At 34.3% G+C, this 21755-nt stretch overlaps 2 protein-coding genes across 2 annotated transcripts; one reads left to right on the top strand and one right to left on the bottom strand.

Moving 5' to 3' along the window:
• Nucleotides 1–1931: 1931 nt before the first annotated feature.
• HELRODRAFT_153829 (hypothetical protein) lies at nt 1932–2254 on the top strand (the record flags this gene model as incomplete). The annotated part of the gene is made up of 2 exons (XM_009015677.1): nt 1932–1960; nt 2119–2254. Coding segments are annotated over 2 exons (165 nt in total), but the record flags the coding sequence as incomplete, so codon positions are not given.
• A 1184-nt stretch (nt 2255–3438) lies between these two features.
• HELRODRAFT_190906 (hypothetical protein) lies at nt 3439–20715 on the bottom strand (the record flags this gene model as incomplete). Its single annotated transcript, XM_009015676.1, has 51 exons — nt 3439–3653; nt 3923–4032; nt 4278–4410; nt 4538–4605; nt 4723–4857; nt 5011–5134; nt 5425–5492; nt 6273–6443; nt 6662–6865; nt 7031–7115; nt 7224–7313; nt 7434–7654; nt 7766–7830; nt 7956–8011; nt 8173–8348; nt 8446–8533; nt 8642–8714; nt 8919–8995; nt 9116–9241; nt 9441–9569; nt 9975–10058; nt 10205–10301; nt 10501–10614; nt 10682–10916; nt 11216–11386; nt 11648–11758; nt 11890–11970; nt 12280–12399; nt 12608–12733; nt 12885–13037; nt 13268–13329; nt 13546–13684; nt 13782–13926; nt 14081–14173; nt 14262–14410; nt 14460–14524; nt 14780–14926; nt 15080–15182; nt 15324–15452; nt 16427–16540; nt 16754–16886; nt 17054–17173; nt 17342–17427; nt 17697–17807; nt 17930–18037; nt 18135–18267; nt 18623–18667; nt 19030–19181; nt 19603–19740; nt 20193–20319; nt 20645–20715. The coding sequence occupies 51 exons, from the start codon at nt 20713–20715 to the stop codon at nt 3581–3583; spliced, it is 5934 nt and encodes a 1977-aa protein (XP_009013924.1). The 3' UTR covers nt 3439–3580.
• Nucleotides 20716–21755: the final 1040 nt, after the last annotated feature.

The following is a 21755-nucleotide window of genomic DNA, read 5'->3' as shown; positions in this document are numbered from 1 at the left end:
CCAGTTAACAATTTTTAATCTTTGTTCTCGACATCTTAAATGATCTCATCTTAACTTTTAGCGTTAAGTTTTGTTTTGTCACCAAATTTCTCATCAAATCTCTCATAAAAATGCCACACGGACCAACTGAAATAATAAATTAGTGATTTTTTTAATAATTTTTGATTTTAAAGACAAGATTTATTGAATTTTCGATGCCTGAAAAGGATTATAACATGTTGACGTAATCACACGGGGGTTCCCTGACATAACTACGTAATTGCACACGTAGTAAGATTTATTTTTATCTTGTTTTTTTTTTTCAGAGACCGCGATAACAAAATTTTTTAAAATAATTAATTAATATTTGTTCTACTTTATTATGACGTTTTAAATATAAAGAAAAAACATTTGAAAAAACGTAAACATCTGATCTAGCATATGCCCCACGTTTTTGTTCAAATTTGACATTTTCTGATTGGCGATAAAGCGGAAGATATTGTTTTGAAATGAGCACGGTTCGTGTTGAAACGTCAGATCTACACTATTTCACCCACAAATAAACTGCAAAATTGACAAATTTTTCATTTCAATCAACTTTTGTTCTAAAGTTTCTTACTTACTAATTACTAACTAACACTAACATTTACTAATTTTTTCCCTGAAGTAAAGATTGAAAATGACAGAAGCTAAGACAATCATTTCATCTCCCCAGAACATTATCAAAATAAGCAACGCCCTAGACAAAATATCTCCAGTTACTCTGATCCAACAGGGAAAGCTATTCAAAGTTAGAGCTCATATGTTTGACAAAAAATCTTTTAGTTCATTTTTTGTTTATATCTTTTTGTATTTTATCATTATTTAATTGCTGTTTGTAGTTTTTCTTGTTGTTTATTTTCCATTAGCTGTCAAACTTTGGTTCCGAGAGTAACTACATCGGGTCAACAACGAATGAAGATAAGGATAAACCACAACGACAGTCGATCAGGAGAATTTTTTTAAGGTGCTTTTTAAATTTTTACTAGTAAAAACATTATAAATTTTATGTCTTATTTGAGGTGGTATAAATGTAAAGGACTGTCAAAGTGAATGGTTTTAAATAAGAGACATGCATATAGAATAGTTATGTGTGCAGATTATATACACAAAAATACACATTAAATTATATATTTATCTCTAATTTTCCTAATCAACTAAAAGTAGTTTTGAAAAAATTTTCGATAAATTGTTTATTCATCCTTTATCTTTCTCACCTTCTTTAGTAAAGTAAAAAAGGAAGTTGAAGACATCCCCAAAGTCCTAATCAACAGCAACAGCAGCAATCACCATCATCACCACATCAATAATAATAATAATAATTTTAATAGCAACAATAATAATAATAATATCCTCACCCTACCTGAGAATAACATGAATGGAGATGTTCACGATATGTTAAGTTAGTAACAAATCTATTTGCTCAATTAATTAATTAATTAATTACTTAATTGATTTACTAATTAATTATTTTTTAATTATGAGTAGTAATCATAAGGAACAATAATTTATTTTTCTGAAAAATCTCTTTGAATTCAGATTCCACATCAGAAAATAGCTACAGTGGTAGCAGCAACAACAACAACAACAATAATAATGGTAACATCGATTCACCAACATCAGCTCAAACCATTATTCAGTATAGCAATGATGGTCAATTTTATATCCCTGGTCTGTATACTTTGTATGCTTTGTATTGTTTTGAATAAGTTTCGTATACATTTTGTGTACATTTTTTATACGCTTTTTTGTTTGTCTACTGACATACGACCACAATTCACTCACCACACGTCATGTGAACAGTTCATCAGTTGAATTCGAATCTTGTCTCTCTGCCTCAAGGCCTCATGATGACGCCAACGTGTGCAGTTGAGCTATCAGGTGGACAGGACGCCATTGAGGAAGCTTCTAGAAAAAGAGAATTACGATTACTTAAAAATAAGTTAGTGACTGGCTGATCTACTGAACCAACTTCTTTCAATTTGAATTTTCTCAGTTTTTGATTATATCTTGTAAGCATAACTTCATTATTAGTAATAATATTCATCATCACGGGCCACCATCCTTATGATCATCACCATCATCATTATAACGAACCAGAGAGGCAGCCAAAGAGTGTCGACGGAAGAAGAAAGAGTACGTACGATGCCTGGAGAACAGGGTCGCTGTACTCGAGAACCAGAACAAAACACTAATCGAGGAATTGAAATCGCTGAAAGAATTATACTGCCAAAAAGATATGCATAGCTGATTTGTTGAGTGGAGGTGTTTGTTTGATTGTGGGTCGGATTATTTGATTGATTGGTTGGTTTAATTTTGTCTTGATTGATTGGTTGGTAAGTTGGTTGACTAAGAAATTCTTGACCGATTGGATTGTTCAGCAGTTAACATTGATTAAATATGTGATTAACTGAGGGCGAGTCAATTGGTTGGCTTAGTGATTGATAGTAATCAATTGATTGACGACGGATTGATTGCTCACTTGATTGATTGGTTAACTATCGTTAGTTTATATTTTTCTTTGTATGTTCGTGCATACAAACGTGTCCTGGTTGTTTTTCTTCTTATTATTATCATTTCAAATGACTCTACTCATTAACATTTAAAACCAAGCGTTTTCTCTCTCTCTCTCTCTCTTTATATATATATATATATATATATACCTATGTGTATTGTACAATGTATACGTATATTATTTTCTATTGTTACACTTTTTTGTCATTGATTTAAATTTGTCAATTTGTACATAATATATACATATATATATATATATATGTATATATATATATATATATAGTGTGTATGTATGTATGTCTGTGTGTAAATTTTCATACTTTTTATTTCTTTCTTAAATTTCGTTTTATTAATATTTCTTAGTTTATATAAAATAATACATACATACATACATACATTCGTACATACATACATACATACATAGAGTCACTCATACACACACACACACCCACACTCACACACACACATTGCTTAACCCTTTTTAAGATAATGTCGAATAGTTAACGAAATAATATTAAAGATGTTTGTGTGTATCGTGAGTTTGGGTATGTATGCATGATGCCTATGTGACCAGAGGAACGTATTTTTGTACATACATGTTAGATCTATTGATGCCTGCATATGTATGAATAAAAATGTATATGCATGCTAATACAACATTGAATTCGATATGAAATGTATGTATAATATATGCACACACACACACACATATATGTATATATATATATAAATTGTGTGTGTGTGTGTACGTGCACATGCACGGTATGTACGTGTTTTTTTTTCTGAAGAGTTGCCTTAGTTTATTTTATTGTCATTCAATGAATTCTTTAGCTACGGAAGTATAGTGTAATCTCTACCGGATTAGCTAATATAATTTGGTTGGAAAATGCAAATAAAGTAATCACTGTTTTTCTTTTTCTTTCTCATTTCGACACAGACATATTCAAACAGATACACGCACACACACACACACACAAACAGACACGTAGATATAAGTTAATTATTTAACCAATAATATATATATATATATATATCCTCTTTACCGTCATCAGTTTAATATGCCACTGGACATAGATATAACCCATGAGATAGTTTCATGCAAGTATGCCAGATTATAAAACCTGGAAAAATATTAATTAATTAATTATTTTATTATTTTCTAATAAATATATTAATAATCCTTATATTTGTGATAATTATTGCTATGATTATGATTGATTAATTTGTGAGGATAAGATTCGACAGGCCGCATTACATTACAGTAGTTAAGTTCGTTTCTTGATTTTGTAATTCTACATAAGTAATGCTGGTAAAAGTAATGGAAGTTATTATATGAATACTAATATTAAAGTTTCATAATTTTTTTTATAGATAATAATAATATTATTACTTGGATATGTTGAGGAAAGTTAGAATGAGTTGTTTGAAGTTTTTTGTCGGCTGCATGGTGCTGAATGTACCAGCACAACTACAATGCTCTGCTAAGTTCGTTGCACTTACCTGATGGGTTAGTTGATTGATTGATTGGTTGGTTGACTAATTGATTGGCTAATTGATTGGTTGATTAACAAATTGATTAATTAGTTAAATGAGTAATTTATAAATAAATTAATTAGCTGAATGGTAGTTATTTGGTTTTATATCAATAATTACATTTCAAATCCAGACATCCGGCCAGCCAACCAATCACGACCAGCCAGCCAATCAGCTAAACAATCGACCAATCAGCTAGACAATCAACCAACCAGTTTACAACGATCGCAAGTAAGATCCTGTAGCGTGTAAGAGACCAATGTCTGTCTAACTGCCTGAACCAACTGCATTTCAATTTCTTCTAGATCGTATTCGCACTTGCATTGGTTGCAGTACCATATACCTCTGGTTAATTAATATAACCATAATTATATTATGATATAATTATAATTTATATATATTATTACTATAATATCAGTATAATATTAGTATAATATTTCTATAATATCAGTAATATTATATTATAACCCACATGTTGTCGACGTATGGATCCCTGCATAGATTGATGTCTCGAATGTTGTTGCACTGCTTACATATCATCTACACGTTCAAGTATTATTTGCAATAATTATTATAATTATAGTAATGGAAATTATCATTATTATATATAATATTTATCATTATTTTTGAAATTTTCTCATTTTGTCATCACCAAACCTCAGGCAATACGTAAGACAGGCAAGGATCCCTCCATTCTGATTGGTCGCTGAACTCACCAATCCCGATCAACTTAAGTAGGTCACGTTTTAATCTGGTCACCTCTTCTTTTATATTTTCATCTAAAAATAAAATCTGGGGAAAAGGTGAAAAAAAAGTTTGAGAAAAACTTTTAAAAGTTCATATAGAAGAAAAAAAATGACCCTGAAAAGTTAATTTTGGAGAAAGAATTTACACAAGTACGCACACACACACCACACACACACACACACACACACACACACCTACCTGACAAACACTTTTGACAAATTCAAGAGCCGGATTGGTGAAATGCAGGTGGGAACCGGGCAAGGTAGGGAATATGAACGAACGCTGATTGGCTGAGTGTTTTTTCTTTATTTTCTGGGTTATACTGTTTGTATGTTATTTGTCAATCAATCAATTAATCAGTCAGCCAGCGGGTAGTAAAATAAATAAATATCGATATAAAACTTATAAGACCATAATATGCAGTACATATAGTACGCATATAGTACATATGAATATGAAAAGCATACGTCAATTTAATATATATAAATACACACACACACGCACACGGTTGTGTGTATACATTTATTCGCTAGAATCGGTTTTAGTCGGTTTAGAACCGGTTTCAACTACTTTTGTCATATGAAAAAGAACCATGAAAAAAAACCAACCAACCCAAACAGCTTTTGACCAAATTCTTCTCTTATTAGCTTCTTGTAGGAGCATTTTGTATTATCTTCATCCTTATAAAATGAAAATAGAAGATTATTGTATATTTATTTCATCATCATCGTCGTCGTCGTCATTATAGTTATCGTTATCATCATCAAGCCATCATCATCATAATCATTTATTATTACTATCATAGTCATCATCATTAATTTTAATCATCATCATCATCTCCATCATCATCATCATTATTTCCAACATCTTCATCATCTTCACCACTATCATCATCATCATCTTCACCATCATCATCACCATCGTCACCACCTCAGTTGATTTAAGCTTGGGCGTGTTTGTTACAGCCTGGTTGTCTTGCGTGTGTTGATAAACTGTTGAAATAAACTGACCAACCATCATCTATAATTTTGGGCGATGAAAAATGAAGGAACACACTTCAATCAATCAATCGATCAATCAATCAAATATCAATCTATCAATCAATCATTCAATCAACCAATCATTCATATATCTATCAATCATTCAATCATCTATCAGACATCACCAACTTAACTTACGTTAATATCAGATTGACACAAGCCAGTTGGGAGAAATTTCACAAGGTTCCAATTCAGTTCTATTTCTGGCTGTCAATCAATCAACCAACCAATCAATCAATTATCAATTAATCAATCAATCAATTAATCAATCAACCAACCAACCAATCATCATCGCCATCAAAAAATTACACTAACCGAATCCTCCTCATCATCATCATCGTTATTATTATTGTTATTATTATCCGCCATTGAAATTCCGTCATCATTATCATCGTCATCTTCTTCACAATCAGCATTAACCATAGTATCATCATTAATATTATCATCAATACTATTTCTATTATTATAAGCTGAATCCGTCTCTGAGTTATTTTGATTGGTGGAAAATGCCTGACTCTGATTGGCTAGAGATTGATCCCTGTCGGAGCTATCAACCAATGGGAGAACTCCTTTTATGCCGCCATAATTAGCCTGAGAATATAACAACATTTAAATAATTTAAATAATAATGAGAATGGTAACGAGAATTGAAATGCCTAATGACGATTTCACTGATAAATTTTATGATCGTAAAAATGCTTGGGCATGCATATGACCAATGAATGAATGAATGAATGAATGAATGAAGGAACGAACATACGAATGAATGAATAAATAAAATAATTCAATCAATCGACCAAAAAACGTACCTTATCCATCCATAGCAATATCTGCCAACACTGTCTGTACGAGATCTCGACTATTTGAAACAAATCCTTATTCCTAATGACGCTGGTGATGTAATCCACGTAGGACAGTGCGTCGGTAATTTCGCGCTTCTTCGTGCAGACGATAAGTCGAGTCGCGTCGGCGAAAATGACGCCCGAACCGAGCCGGTTGAATTCGGCCATCAGCTGTTTGCCGGTTGGTTGATTGTGGTTGATTGGTTAGTTGGTGTTTGAGTCGACATGGTAATAGTAGTTTCGATCGATTGATTGATTGACGGTTGGATGATTGACAGACGTTTGTTTGATTGATTGATTGTATATTTTATGACCACCACAAACAAACAAAAGAACCTGAGCAAATAATTTCTCCATTAAATTGAGAAGAGATTTTCCAAGAGCCGGATCGTAGAGGAGTGATGTTGGAGACCTCAGCCATCTGGAAAATATGGGGAATCAATCTCACAATCAATCAACCAGCCAACAAACCAACTAATCAATCAAATTCCAACCAACCAATCAATCAACCTCCAATCAGCCAACGAACCTGTAGAAATGAACAATTTGTTGATCGGCGTATACATTCTGATTCGTGGCGACCTCTTGGATCCAACCATGCACCATATTTTTAAGAATTCTAATCATAATAATTATAATTAATATAATAATAATTAGTATAATAATAATAATCAATATAATAATAATTAATATAATAATAATTAATATTATAACAACATATATATCCCATCAAACGAACCTAAAAGCTGTAAAACAAAGCGCCGTATCGTCGTAACTAGCTAACGCTAACGATGACGACAGCGTAGCTGCTGCAGCTGATGACGTCACGGCTGATGCAGCTGATGACGTCACGGCTGCTGTCAATGATGATTGCACCAGGTCTTCAATGGAAGTTTGAGAGATGAGTGCTTCAAATGAAGAGAGGGCAGAAGTTCCTTCGTTGTCCAAGATCTTGTTTGACTGTTGTACACACGTGCGTACGACATACATACACACACACATACGTACACACGTACATACACACATACATACATACACACACACGTACGTACACAAACATACAAAATTAACCTGAATCAAAGCATTGACGGCCAATGAAACAATATCCAATTCAACACAGATCGTGGAGTAGCAACCTGAGTGATTGTAAGAACAAAAAAAACAAATTAATAAATAATAATTACAACAATAACAGAAATAATAATAATTATTATTATAATTAATTAATTAATTAATAGTGATTAACATATAAATTAACTACCTGGATGATTGACAGTTAGACGATCGAAGCCATTGACATCTGATCCAAGAATTAATCTGAGAATAAATAAATCAATGAACCAACCAACCAATCAATCGACCAACCAACTCCCCATCCAACTATCTGACCAATCAAAAACCTGCACACATTCAGCCAATCAAAAACTTGCAGCCGTCCAGCCAGTCGAAAACTTGCAGCAATCCAACCAATCAGAAACCTGCAATCGTCCGCTTCCTTCCCGCCTAAATCCGGCCTATCAGTCATGGAACACCAAAGAATGTGATTATGTTTCAGTAGATGGCGCGCGTAAAATAGATCGCATCCAAATTGAGTTACATCCCTATTTAAATTCCCAAGAGGTACGTGAAGGTACCTACACTGTTCTAAAGTGGCCTGTTGATGATGTTGGTGATGTCATTCGTCCATCTATTCATCCATTCATCCAATCAATCAATCAATCAATCAATCAATCAATCAAAAAAAAACCAACATTTAAAATGGCGTCCGAGTTGAGAAAACTGTTTATCATATGCTTGGATCCCGCCCTCTGCCAGTCTAATACACCATACATGTTCTCCCTGGTCATGATTTAGTGAGATGATGATGTGAACAAAAAAGGGAGAGAAAGAGAGAAAGAGAGAGAGAGAGAGAGAGAGAGAAAGAGAGAGAGAGAGAGAATAACTCACTCTTCGGGAACCAAGAGGGAAACCAGTGGAAAATCATTGAGTATGCTTACAGAAGACGTCAGGTATTTTTGTTCTGTTGTTTTAATTTTTTATTTATTTCGATCATTCATTCATTCGTTCGTTCATTCATTCGTTCATTCATTCACCTTTTTATTCATTCATTTAATCATTTTTCTAAAAGATTATTAAAATAATTATTATTAATCGATTAATCATTCAATCAGCAGGACCGTTCATGAATGAATGAATGAATGAATCAATCAATCAATCAACCAACCTCTATTTGATTGGATAGCTATATAGGTTGGTCCTTTCTTTTCATCCTTATACGAGGTCAATAACCTCTGCAATGACCTGAAATTGGGCCAAATGAACGAACGAACGAATGAATGAGTAAAGGGAATGAATGAATGAACAAATAAAGGAATGGACGGATGAATGAAAGAATATATGAACGAAAGAAAAATAAACAACCTATAAACTTTTTTGACGTCAGTCTCAACGCGGATGTCAAACGTGTAGCCAGCTCCAGGCACGTTATTATTATTGTTATTATTATTGTTGTTATTATTATTATTGTTATTATTTTTTTCTTGGAGTCTAGAGATAATAAAAGTAGAAATTTTTGTTTTTTACAATGAAATGATTAATTGATGGAGTGAATGAATGATTGATTGATAAATTAACTGAATGATTAGCCGATTAATTTATTGATTGATTAATTGATTGATTAATTGATTGATTTACTGATTGATCGATCGATTGATTGATATAATAAGATAACGATCAATCAACCGACTTATTATTCCTCTCTGAATTGTACATATTATTCAAGTTAGGCATCTGATTGGTGCGGACGGTATCAGTGACAAAGACAGAAACCTTCTTTGAGCTAGGAATGAAGAGTGCCAACATCTGCTTACTGCCTCTGTGTTGTGTAGTTTTGGAGTAGGAATTTTTTCGAATAAAGCAACCAGTAGCGACAAACGCCACCAGCAACGACGACAAACGCCACCAGCAGCGACGACAAACGCCACCATCAGTAACGACAACAGCAACAAGAGACTAACGACATATGATGGTACAGATAGAGATGCTTGAGGTTTGAATCATCCTCTAGATATGGATACTGCGCTAAACTTCTGAAGAACAAGTCGTCCAATTCAAACGTGTCTGTCTCCTGTCAATCAATCAATCAATCAATCAATCAATCAATCAATCAATCAATCAATCAATCAATCAATCAACCAATCAAACGACCAACAGAACACGTACAACCTTATTTTTCATCTGACAAACAAATTCTCGACTGACGGTACAGACGCAGCCCAACTTGACCAGGGCCCTGAACATGAGAGGCACCTGGGTCTCATACACCCCCTCAACATCCGGGGAGCTTAGATCGGCATTTATTTCACTGACGGGTTTTTAATTTTTTTTTTACAAGATAAAAATATTTCCATTAGGTATGATGATTCAATATTTGTGTGTGTGTGTGTAGTTGTGTGTGTGTGTGTGTGCAGTTATGTGTGTGGTGTTAGAAGCAAAAGAGATAACGCCAACTTGATGTGTTCCAGGTACATGTGTTCAGGTACGCTGTATTCGTACAGATGGAAAACAGGGTGTGAACGAGGTAGAAGCCGGTTCACTCGCTTCCACACTGTCCAAAGATGGTGAATTGTCATACGATGTAATTATCAAATAGTGAATTGTGAATTATAATATAATAAGATGTCACTGTATTAAAATATAACAAACATCCTGATCGAATGAAATGGATGAACAAATGATGTGTAACAAACAAAAAAATTTTTCATAACTTTAAAATGAATGATTTTGATTGGTTCGTCCAAACTTACTTGACCCCTCTCCTTCTACTTTTGAAGTTCTCTGATTGACATAAAATATTCTCGGTACTATCAGTTTAAACGAATGCAAATCTCCGCCAATCAGAGCCCAGATCTTAAAAATTCCTAAAAAAATTATTTCAAATAAAATATGAAAAATAATAATTATTATAAAACAACATCAACGAAATACCTGATTGGTCGGTTTCAGCCAGCTGTATAATCTGCCACGGCCAATCATAGACGTTACGGGCAGTCTTCTTTAAAAATCCACCAATGGTAGACGTCGTTTGCCTGATGACTCCACCCACACCAGTACCAAGTAGGCTACCGTCATCGTAGCGAGCTCTTTTCAAGCGATGCTTCTTCTGCTTGATCTGGAAGGCCCACTTCTTCTTCTGGTACTCCAGCCAGGTTTGCAACTCCGCCTGTTAACAGAGGGAAAAACGCGGGGATTATTTTTCTCCGGTTTAGACATTGATATTACTTTTGAAATACCAAATTTTGTCTTTAACAATTTCAAATAAATCAAAAAACAAAAAAGAATTAAATCTGTAAATAATGAAGCAAATCTATTTCCAGGCAATGCCAAGCAAACTAAATTTTTTTTGAATGGAATTGAAAAAATGTTTTATTCAACAAAATATCACAATAATAAATTACTAGGAGACCAGAAGTTTTCACTTGTTAGGCCACCTTGTGAGAAAAGAAAAGTTTAGTAACAAACTTCGGATTTCCCCATGGGTGGAGGGTTTCCCAGGGCTTCCCGCCAACTTAACGTCAGATCTTCTGCTTCCCTCTTCCTAGATACCACAGTAGCCACCGGCACAATGCTGCTGCTGCTGCCTTGATGTGACGACGACGACGACATGAGATCTTCAATATCGTCAGATTTGTTCTGGAATGAAGTGAGTTTGTATTGCTATTTTGATTGTCGCTATATGTTATTATTATAACTATTGTTGTTGTTGCTGTTATTGTTGTTGTTTAGTTGTCTAATCTTATCTTGCAGAAGCCGAGCTGGAAGGCAGGCAGCCCAAACAATTTTATTTAACGATCTTTGAATGAAATTTTTAAAAACAATACAATTTGTGTCGCTACTCATTATTATTATTATTATTATTATTATTATTATTATTATTATTCCTATTATTCTTACCTTGACAACAAACATCTCGTTGATTCTCTTTTGTTTAAATATATCTGTCTTCTCCAGCAGTTTCTTGTGCAGCCAATCAGGATGAGCAATTCGCGGCACTGGATTGTGTACCTGATTTGTGAATGGTTGTTAGAGAGAGAAAAAGGTTTCATTTCGTAATTTTTGAATAACAATATTATGAATGAATATATGTGTGTGGGTCTTTGTATGAAGAAAGATTCGGCAGCAGTGGATCAACTAACCCCTTGCAAGGCTGCTGGTATGGTGATAATTTTCTGAATGGCACTGCCCAATCTTTCTATGTAGTACTCCCAGTCTAAGATCTAAATTAAACAAAAAATTCTAAAAAAAAAAATCTACATCAACCCCAGTCCAGCCAACCAGACATTCTATCCAATCACATTCTACCTAACTAAACAACCAACCAACCACAATCCATTTAATTAAACAACCAGCCAATCATATTCCCCCTAACTAAACAACCAGCCAAGCATTTTTCGCCTAATTAAACAATCACAATCCACCTAACTAAACAACCGGCCAATCGTATTCACACCAACCTCTCTGATATCGAAATCAGACATGGCTTGATTTTTGAGCCACTTTTTAAGGTAGTGCCTTTTCACGCTGACCTCCGCCTGAAAAATGGCCAAGGGCACGGCCCTTTCTGTCACGGGAGCACCTTCTGGTTTTTTGGAGATTATGTAGCGACATGCTAGGCCCGCGTCTTTTACCATCTGGTCGCCCAAAAACTGTCACGTGGTGTGTATTGTTAGTAGGGTCTATAATGACAATAATAACAGCAGTAGTAGCTGTGGTATTTGGTAAGCTAGCAGCAGCAGCACTAGTAGTAGTAGCAGCAACAGCCGTAGTAGTAATAGATGAAATTATCAAAGATTATTCTTAAATGTTATCATCGTGATATAAATAATATCAATTAAAAAAATCATGTAAACTTACCTCAGCCAGTCTCTTAGCAGTGCTGATGGAGGTGGACTTCTGCACGCCATAGTCCTCCAGCTTCCGTGACATGCTTCTGTTCTCAGAAATCAGGTCAAATAACTCAGAATCTGGCATGTTGGCAGCCTATGAATGAAGAAATCGAACACGCAACTATGAATTGTAATGTTGAAACAAAAAATAAAATACAGATGATAATATTATTTATCTATGTGTATCGTTACTCTGGGTTGGCAATGTAAATTGTAAATGTAACTCGAAAGGTTCCAAAACGGACCTTGCTGTAGAGTACATCAAGCCAATAATCCGCAACTTTTGCAACGTTGGCGTAACATTGTTCTAGCGTCGTCCCCTTCAAGAAGGCTTCGAATACTGATGACTGGAAAATTTTTATAAGGTGCAGTTCGCCTCGCCTTTTCACTTCAAATCCCTGAAATCAAATGAATGAATGAATAATGAATGAATGAATGAATGTGCGAATAAATGAATGAATGTACGAACAAACGAATGAATGACTGGATGAATAAATAAAATTCAGATTAAAGTACTTGGCAGAATTATAGAATGATTTAGTTTTATAATTAATAAAATTCAATTAAGCAATCGTACGTGCGGATGCATGCAATTAATTAAATTTTCAAAACTTCACAAAGATCTGACTTTAAGTTCGGCCAGTGAGCCATCGAAATTGAACACAGCGTATCTCTTCTTTAACTTTTTACCTTTCATCCAAATCAAACAAACAATAAAAAACCTTCAACATAGAAACAAAAAAAAAACACTTCAAAAACATCATCTGAATCAACTAAGAAACAAAATCGTTATTTTTTATATATGAAACGGCACGATAGCATAGCGGTTAAGTTGCCTGGCATTACTACTGCAGTGACCTGGATCGAATGCGTCTATAGCTGGCCAGTTATTCCCCTAATGTTAACCTTCTTCCTTAGACGCAGGCAGGACCATGGCCTTATAAGGTCCATCCACTTCGAAAAAAATTGAGTTTTCGCTTCTAACTTCATACCGCAGGCGCTCCTTATCCACTAATTCATGGTACTGGCTGTTGGTGAAGTGTTCCTAATTGGAGAAAAATGGTGGATGATTTTTTTGAAAATTTTACAGCAAGTTTTATATTAATTATAAAAAAAATTATAAAACATCAATCTCGTCCAACCTTAACCATAACGTTAAGCATAGCTCCAGGGTATGATATAGTTATCTTGGATTTTTTAGGATCTTTTGTTTTTATGACGTAATTTTCTGGGAAAGTGGCGGGAAGTATACACCATATTCCATCCGTATCCAATTCCAGAGGGCGCCTGAAATAATTATAATAATTACTATTATGGTAATTATAATACTTTACTACTAATAATAATAACAAGTACCATTAACATTACGATTGCAATTCAAATAAAAACATTAGAGATAAATAGTAGGTAAAACCTCATAACGCTACCCGCCTAAACTAACCCAATTTGCTCGACAATTTCGCGCGCTTTTGTAATTATGTTGGCCCCAGTGTGGCAGACGACTCCAGCCATCTCCATGCTATACCACCTAGCGCTGCGTGTTTATTATCATTATCATTATCATTATAATCATCGTGTCGTCATCATCGTTGTCGTCATCACCATCACTTTCAACAACTTACCCCTTCCTCATCACGTAGCCGTAGAAACTGTTTAGGATGCACTTGTGGGCTAACTGTAGTGAATCGTACAAGACAAGCAGAGCATTTGCTCTCTTCAGCTCACTGGCATCACCTTTTTTCTCAGCTTCTACAACTTTGTTTTTCCAGACCTAAGTTTTTTTTGTATGAGTTTTTCTCTCTATTCACAATCATTCTTACTGCGAACGTCATCAAAAATGCCTTCCTCAACCTTAGTAAGTCCTTTGAATTCGTATCTTCTATCCCTGAAGGCACGTACGGTATCCACGTAAAAGGAGTTCTCCCTCTGACAAATCATCGTTTCTTTCGTCTCCTCACGAGTCGTATGCAATTTCTTGTAGGCCTTACGACAGTAATCTAACGAATGGATGGATGAAAACAAGGATGATAAGTAGATGAACGGATGGATATATGGATAAGTAGATGGATAGATGAGTGAATGGATGGATGGATGGATGGATGGATAACTGAGTGACTAAATGGATAGATGAATAACAAACCGGCCAATCTTCTTTTCTCGATAGATGCCTGCTCTTCGGGAGGGAGCTGATGGAAGGCCCTGCTAGGCCCTCCGGGTGTCAAAGGGGGAAACCTTTCATTCTCAAGTTGTTGTTGAATTCTTGAGTACTCGCTCCTCGAAGCTGGCACTGTTTACGGTTGTACGGTTGGCCAGTCAATTAAGCGTTTGTGCATTCATTAAACAGTTTATTCATTCTTTCATTCATTTATTTACTCATTCAGTCATTCACACACAAACACTCATTCATTCATTTATTAATACCATCCACCAATCCACTAACTGAATTCGGTTCTTTTCGTCCAAAACATTTTCTTGAGGCACTTGGCATCCACTTTGTTGAAGTCACAGGCTGCACACGAAGCCTCGTCTATAATGGCTGGGGGCTTAATTAATTAATTAATTAATAACTAATTGATTAATTTCCTATAATAAAAATTTATTCAATTATCAGTTCTGATATACACATGCTTATTAAGGCGTTGTAAATTTTTACATTTACGTCACGCACACACACGCACACGCACCTGAAGACGATTAGTAAGTATGATGTTGGGATACATGGCGGCCACATCCAAATGGTATATGATGGGGTTCTCAGAACGAATGGATGAATCTCGAAGTACGGCTAACTTTCTCTTGATGTCAGTCTTTACCTAATTTGTTAGGAAAATTAGGCAGGCGTAGAAATAACATAACTCCTAAGTTACCTAAGTACGATTGAATGATTACATAGTAGGGGAAAAAAATGACAAATGATAATTCATGATCAACGATGGCAGTGATAAAATAAAGGGATTTTATGAAATATTAAGTTCTTTGGTTACCTCGTCAAAGTTAATGACGTCATCAACGTTCACCTGTTCTTCGTTGACAATGGTGTGAATTAAAGTGTCCTCCACTGAATCAATCAATGTCTGAAATGCCTCTGGAACCTTTCAATCAATCAATCAATCAATCAATCAATCAATCAATCAACCAATCAGTCGGTCAATCAGTCGGTCAATCAGTTACAACCAATTAACCAACCGACTGACCAACTAACCAGCCAATCAAATCAATCAACCAACCAACCAACCAGCCAATCAAATCAATCAATCAACCCATCAACCAATCAATCGACAAACAGTAGACCAACCATCCTGAATTTGCATGGTAGATCGGACCTGAAGACACCAGACTCCAGAGCTTCTACGTGACCGCCTACATAAGTTTCTGAATCCAAGAGATGACCATCATCCGTCAGTCTAATTGGTTGGTCAGTTGATTGATTGATTACGTGATTGGTTAGTTAAAAGATTGATTGATTGTTTGATGAATGGAATAAAAAATGAATGAAAAAACTTGTTGAAAGGCGTCTCTTGTTTGTTAGGAAATATGATGTTGCCATGGAAAGCCTCGACCATCAGTAAGGATTCACACAATGTACCTGACCCCTTACGCAGTACCTGCTCAAAAACACAGACAGACAGACATAAACACAGACATACACACAGACATACACACAAACATACACACAGACATACACACAGACATACACTCAGACGTTAACATAGTCAGACACAAATAGACATAAACAAAGACAGACAGACAGAGACGTAAACGCAGATAGACAGACAGACAGACAGACCTCATCAGGTTCGAGTGGGATGATTGTACAGAGAGCAAATATGAACGGATGTACGTATTTCATGTAGAGGTAATATGTCGCCACTGCATCTGATACTGAATAATTCGCCATAACCTGTAGACGATGACAACTACACAAATGAATAAACAGACTTAAACATAGACAGACACAAACACAGACAGACAGATACAAACACAGTCAGACGGACGCAAACGCAGAGAGACAGATCTCATCAGAACGAATGAACGAACGATGCAAGAATGAAGAGATGAATGAATAAATGAAATGAATGAATAAAGGAATGAATGAATGAATCCCGGAGAAAACCTGTGGTTGTTCAGCAGCCAGTCTGCACATATCTTCTGGATCGATCTCTACCGGATCGTACCTCAACTTTGCTTTGGCCACAGCTTTCAAATTCTGACTTCCAACTGGGAGATAGCTGTCCCTCTTAACCCACCTGCATACATTAAATATTCATTAGGTCGTTCTTTCATTCATTTATTCATCCATTCATTCATTCATCAGTCAATCCATTAATTCAACATCTCATTCCACTATTTCTTTCTCTATCCATCCATCCATCATTTCATTTCTCTCTCCACCCATCTATCCATCCATCCTCACATGAAACAATCCATATGTATGCAAGCCCTGCTGAGATATCCGGATTGGGTTTCCTTCTGAAATCCCAACTCCCTATAAAGGTCAAGGTTGTTTGCAACGCACCTGGCCTCAATGAATGGCCTAGATAGAATTGGAGCAAAGTTTTGATAATGATGATAACGATGATGATGACGATGATGATGACGATGATGATGATAACGATGATGAAAACGATGATGATGACGATAATGATGACGGAAGTAATGGTAATGATGATTTTTTTTAAATTAACCCCCACCCCCTACTGACCAATCAAAAAAGTCGCCGTTGTAAGTAACGAAGATATTTGGCTTCAGATCGAGTATGTGGTCCAGGAACCGCTGCAGAGCTGATGCCTAAGTAAGTTCATAAACGAACGAACTCATCTCAATGAATGAATGTGTGAATATGTAAATGGATGAATGAATGAATTAATTAATTAATGAATGAATGAATGAATTAATTAATTAATGAATAAATTAACCAGCCAATCAATCAATCGTTTGAATCATTCAATCAACCAAAAACTTTCTTTTACAATGCATAACTAAAATATAAGCTCATCAACATTAACATACATAATAATAAAAATAATAATAAAATAATAATAAATTATCCATCATACTTCATTTGGCTCATTGTAGACAATGAAAGGTCCTTCAAACTCGGGCTTTGGCGTGTATTCAAAGTCCTCCACATCTTCTGACACTATATCTCGATTGCATATCAGATAACCCTAAGAAGAGATAAATAATAATAATAATAAAAACCACAACAACAACAATAATAATAATTAATGCTATTAATAAATAATTTGATCAAAACCAATAAATTGAATAAATTATTCTAATGACCTACCTGCCCGTCAACCATGTATGAGATCATGAAAATTTGATCAACTTGTGAATCAGGGAATTTCAATGGCAGCTTTGTGGTTTCAATGTCAAACGCTAGCACTATTGGATCCTATGGACGGGAGAAATTACGAATAAATTATGTTAATTTAGGTCATTGACAAACCTATTATGTTAATTTATGGGACAGTGCGAATATGCAAACGTACAGGGACATCGACAAGGTCCTCCATAATTTTAATGATGGGCATTTCCTGATTGGCTGATGAGATGCTGTACCATCGACCAACCATTAGCTTCAGATCTATGGATACCCGAACGTGATAGGGTATGTCATGCTCCCTTGGTTAATCAACAAAAAACGATCGAATATAATTAGCAGAGCCAAAGAAATTGGTTGAATGTGATAGGTTGGAATTAGAGAAATGGTAGATGATGATTGGTTGATCGAAAAAGAATTATTAAATCTGATTTGTTGGCTGTATTAGATATAGTTTCAATTGGCTAAGTGCATTCTAAATGCATTCGAGTAATAATGCATACTTCTTCAAAAGATAATGTTCAAGTGATTAATTGACATTTTAATAGATGAATTGATAAATTTGAATAAAGATTTATAGACATTATAATTGATTATTGAAAAAGATAATCGAAAATAAACAATAAAACGGAGATTTTCAATAGAACAAAAGCCAACCTTATATCAATAATGTTTTCCATGTGGTCTGTTAGCTTGTTAGAACTGTACATGTTCATTTGTGAGAAGAAAAAAAAAGGAGTGATCATTTCATGCTCAAGTTATGTGGTGATGCTTTTTAAAATAATGTATGAAGCAAACAAATTAAACATTAAAACAAGTTGAAATAATAAAATCGAAATGAAATATTAATTAAATTAATTAAGTTTTTACCACAAAATAATAAATAAAAACTAAATAGACAAACACACGCACAAACAAACAAACAAACAAACAAACACACACACACAAACAAACAAACACACATAGACAGACAGATAAACAAACATAGACAGACACACACACGCGCACACACACAAACACACACAAACAAACAAACAAGCAAACAAACAGAAAGAAAAACTAACTCCAAACTATTGGAATCATATTGGTTACTTCCACAACTTGCCCTGTTTCTTCTCACAAAAGGCTTAATATCTTTTTTAACTTTGATTAAGGCCTCGACAGTTGAGAATGACAACTTAAGGAACTTTCTTTTAAGGCCAACCAGATGATTTGGCTGTGGTAGAGGGAGTTGGTGTGGGCGGTTTTGGAAAAAATGAATGAACATGATTGGTTGGCTGTAGTAGTGGTTGTATTATTTGACGATGATTGGTTGGCTATAGTAGTGGTTGTATTATTTGACGATGATTGGTTGGCTGTAGTAGTGGTTGTATTATTTGACGATGATTGGTTGGCTGTAGTAGTGGTTGTATTATTTGATGATTTTGTAATGGTAATGGTTGGTGTTAGCAGTAGCTAGAGTTAAAAACAAGTTTGAATAAGATTGGTGGGTGGGTGTGTCTTGGCAATAAAGAACACTTGAAAATGATCAAATATGATTGGTTGGTCAGTATTAATTAGTGGTAGATTTAACAGATTAACTGAATGGTTCATTGATTGATTGATTGATTGACAAAGTAATAAAAGAAGCAACCCACCAGATCTAAGTCTTCTTTTACAACGATTTCAACACTCTGGACTCGACCAACAAATTTTTTCGTCAGGTACATCATGACATCTCGCTCGCAATCTTTCTTCGTCATGATATAAAAGTATGGCTGACACGGTAAGGAAACCTTCATTGGATGGAATATTCATTAGTCTATTAATTTTTAATTAGTTAATTAACTAATTAATTAATCATAAATAGTATATGAGCATAGCTAATTATTATTCAGAAATATGAAGTGAGCTTGGCTAATTAATATTCATGAGTAGACAAACTTGCCTTGAACCTATTGCCATCCTCTTGAATGAAGTAGTAGTCGACTGCACTGATCAATCTTTTGTCTCTATCCAATATGTCCGCCTGAGGTATAGTTAAAGGAATAAAAATAGAAAGAGAGAGAGAGAGAAAAGAGGGAGAGAGAGAGAGTGAGATAAATTTGAAAAAAATGTTTGATATCATAAAAAAGAGAGAAAGAGAGAGAGAGAGAGAGAGAGAGAGAGAGAGAGAAAGAGAGAGGAAGAGGAAAACATTCAGATAATAAATCAATTGAAAATATTTAAAAAGAAGTTAAACAAATACTGGATGAAAATTGATGAGCCATCCGATCCTCTCAGCTGATTCTTTGTACCTTGTGAAGCCAAACTTGGCATCAACCTCATCATTCAGAACAGACCTCTGATACCTTAATTCTGATGAATCTTCTCTCCTTATTACAATTTTAAGAATTATTATTAATACTATTATTACTCAAAATAATTAATTATAGATTTAATTAATTAACCAATCAATTTATAATTATATTATTATATTTATAAATTTAATAAATATATTTAATAAATTTATTTATTTATAATTTCCTAACTTATCAATTAGTTAACCAGCCAGCCGGTCAACTAATTAAACAACCAACTAATCAATTGTTTATTTATTTTAATGTTAATCATTTACTCAATTACCCAATCAATCAATCAGTCAATGTCAATCCTGTGATGAGATCAAATTTATTTATTTGCAATTTAAAAAAAATCAACCTTTTTGCAGCATCACTCTCTTTCTCCGGTACAAATTTACCAGTATTTTCAACACCTTTTCTAAATGACATTATCAGATCTGTGGTATATATGGTGATGGATGGGGATGACTTCTTCCTTATTTTCCGATAATGATGAGCAGAGCAGAGCAAGAGGTGATGACTGTGGAAAAATTACTTAATTTTAAAATTTAAATATTCAAATTTTAACAATCTAATATTTATTCCTATTAAATAACAAAAAGTGATTAATTGGCCTATTTATTTTCTGATCTAATTTCAAACTCATCAACAAGCAGAAATCGTAAAAACAATTTTTTAAACTTAATTCTTTTAAAATTAAAAACAATTCAAAGAGATGTTTGTTTACATTTGTAAGTAGCGCTAAAAAAACCTCGGATAGAGATGCGGTAACATTATTTCAGCGAAATTCACTTTTAGTCTGTGGGTTTATTACACATGTTGTACATACACACAAACATACAAACATGTACACATATACATACATACATGCATACATACATACTTATATACATACACACGTTCATTGCATACATCAAATCAAATCATTTTTCAAATCATGTGTGTGTAAGTATATATGTATCCAAAAATACACATAAATATATATTTATAGATATATTTGCATATGTATGTATGTGTGAGTCTGTGTATGTGTGTGTGTTTGTGTGTATATGTGCGTACAAAACTTGACGAAACTGTTGACCACTCCTTGCACAAATGAAATTCTTAACAAAAAGAATGAATTTCTTTTCAAATTTTGAAATTTTAATAAGCTCACCTCTTTAGCAACTCAAAAATCAAGCACTGCTGCTACAATCCAGCTCAATTAAAGGATAAATAGCATTGATTAAGCTTCAATTAGTTCGATAATTAACCAAAATATATACCCTATTATTTTCAATGAAAGGTAAAAACTTACAAAAGTAATAAAATAAATCTATATAGTAGAGTACGAAGATTTTTCAGTTTATGGATTTGCAAATCATCGCTAAGAAGATGAAAACTGAAACGAAGGTGCATCCCTACACAGAGGTCAGTATTCTGAACGTGTCATTCATCCACTTAGTCTTTCATTCATTCGTTCAATCACT

Source organism: Helobdella robusta (genome assembly GCF_000326865.2).
Source record: "Helobdella robusta unplaced genomic scaffold HELROscaffold_16, whole genome shotgun sequence".
In the NCBI taxonomy this organism is placed as follows: Eukaryota; Metazoa; Annelida; class Clitellata; order Rhynchobdellida; family Glossiphoniidae; genus Helobdella; species Helobdella robusta.
Note: the sequence above shows the minus strand (reverse complement) of the source record. Positions and strands in the feature narration are given on the sequence as shown.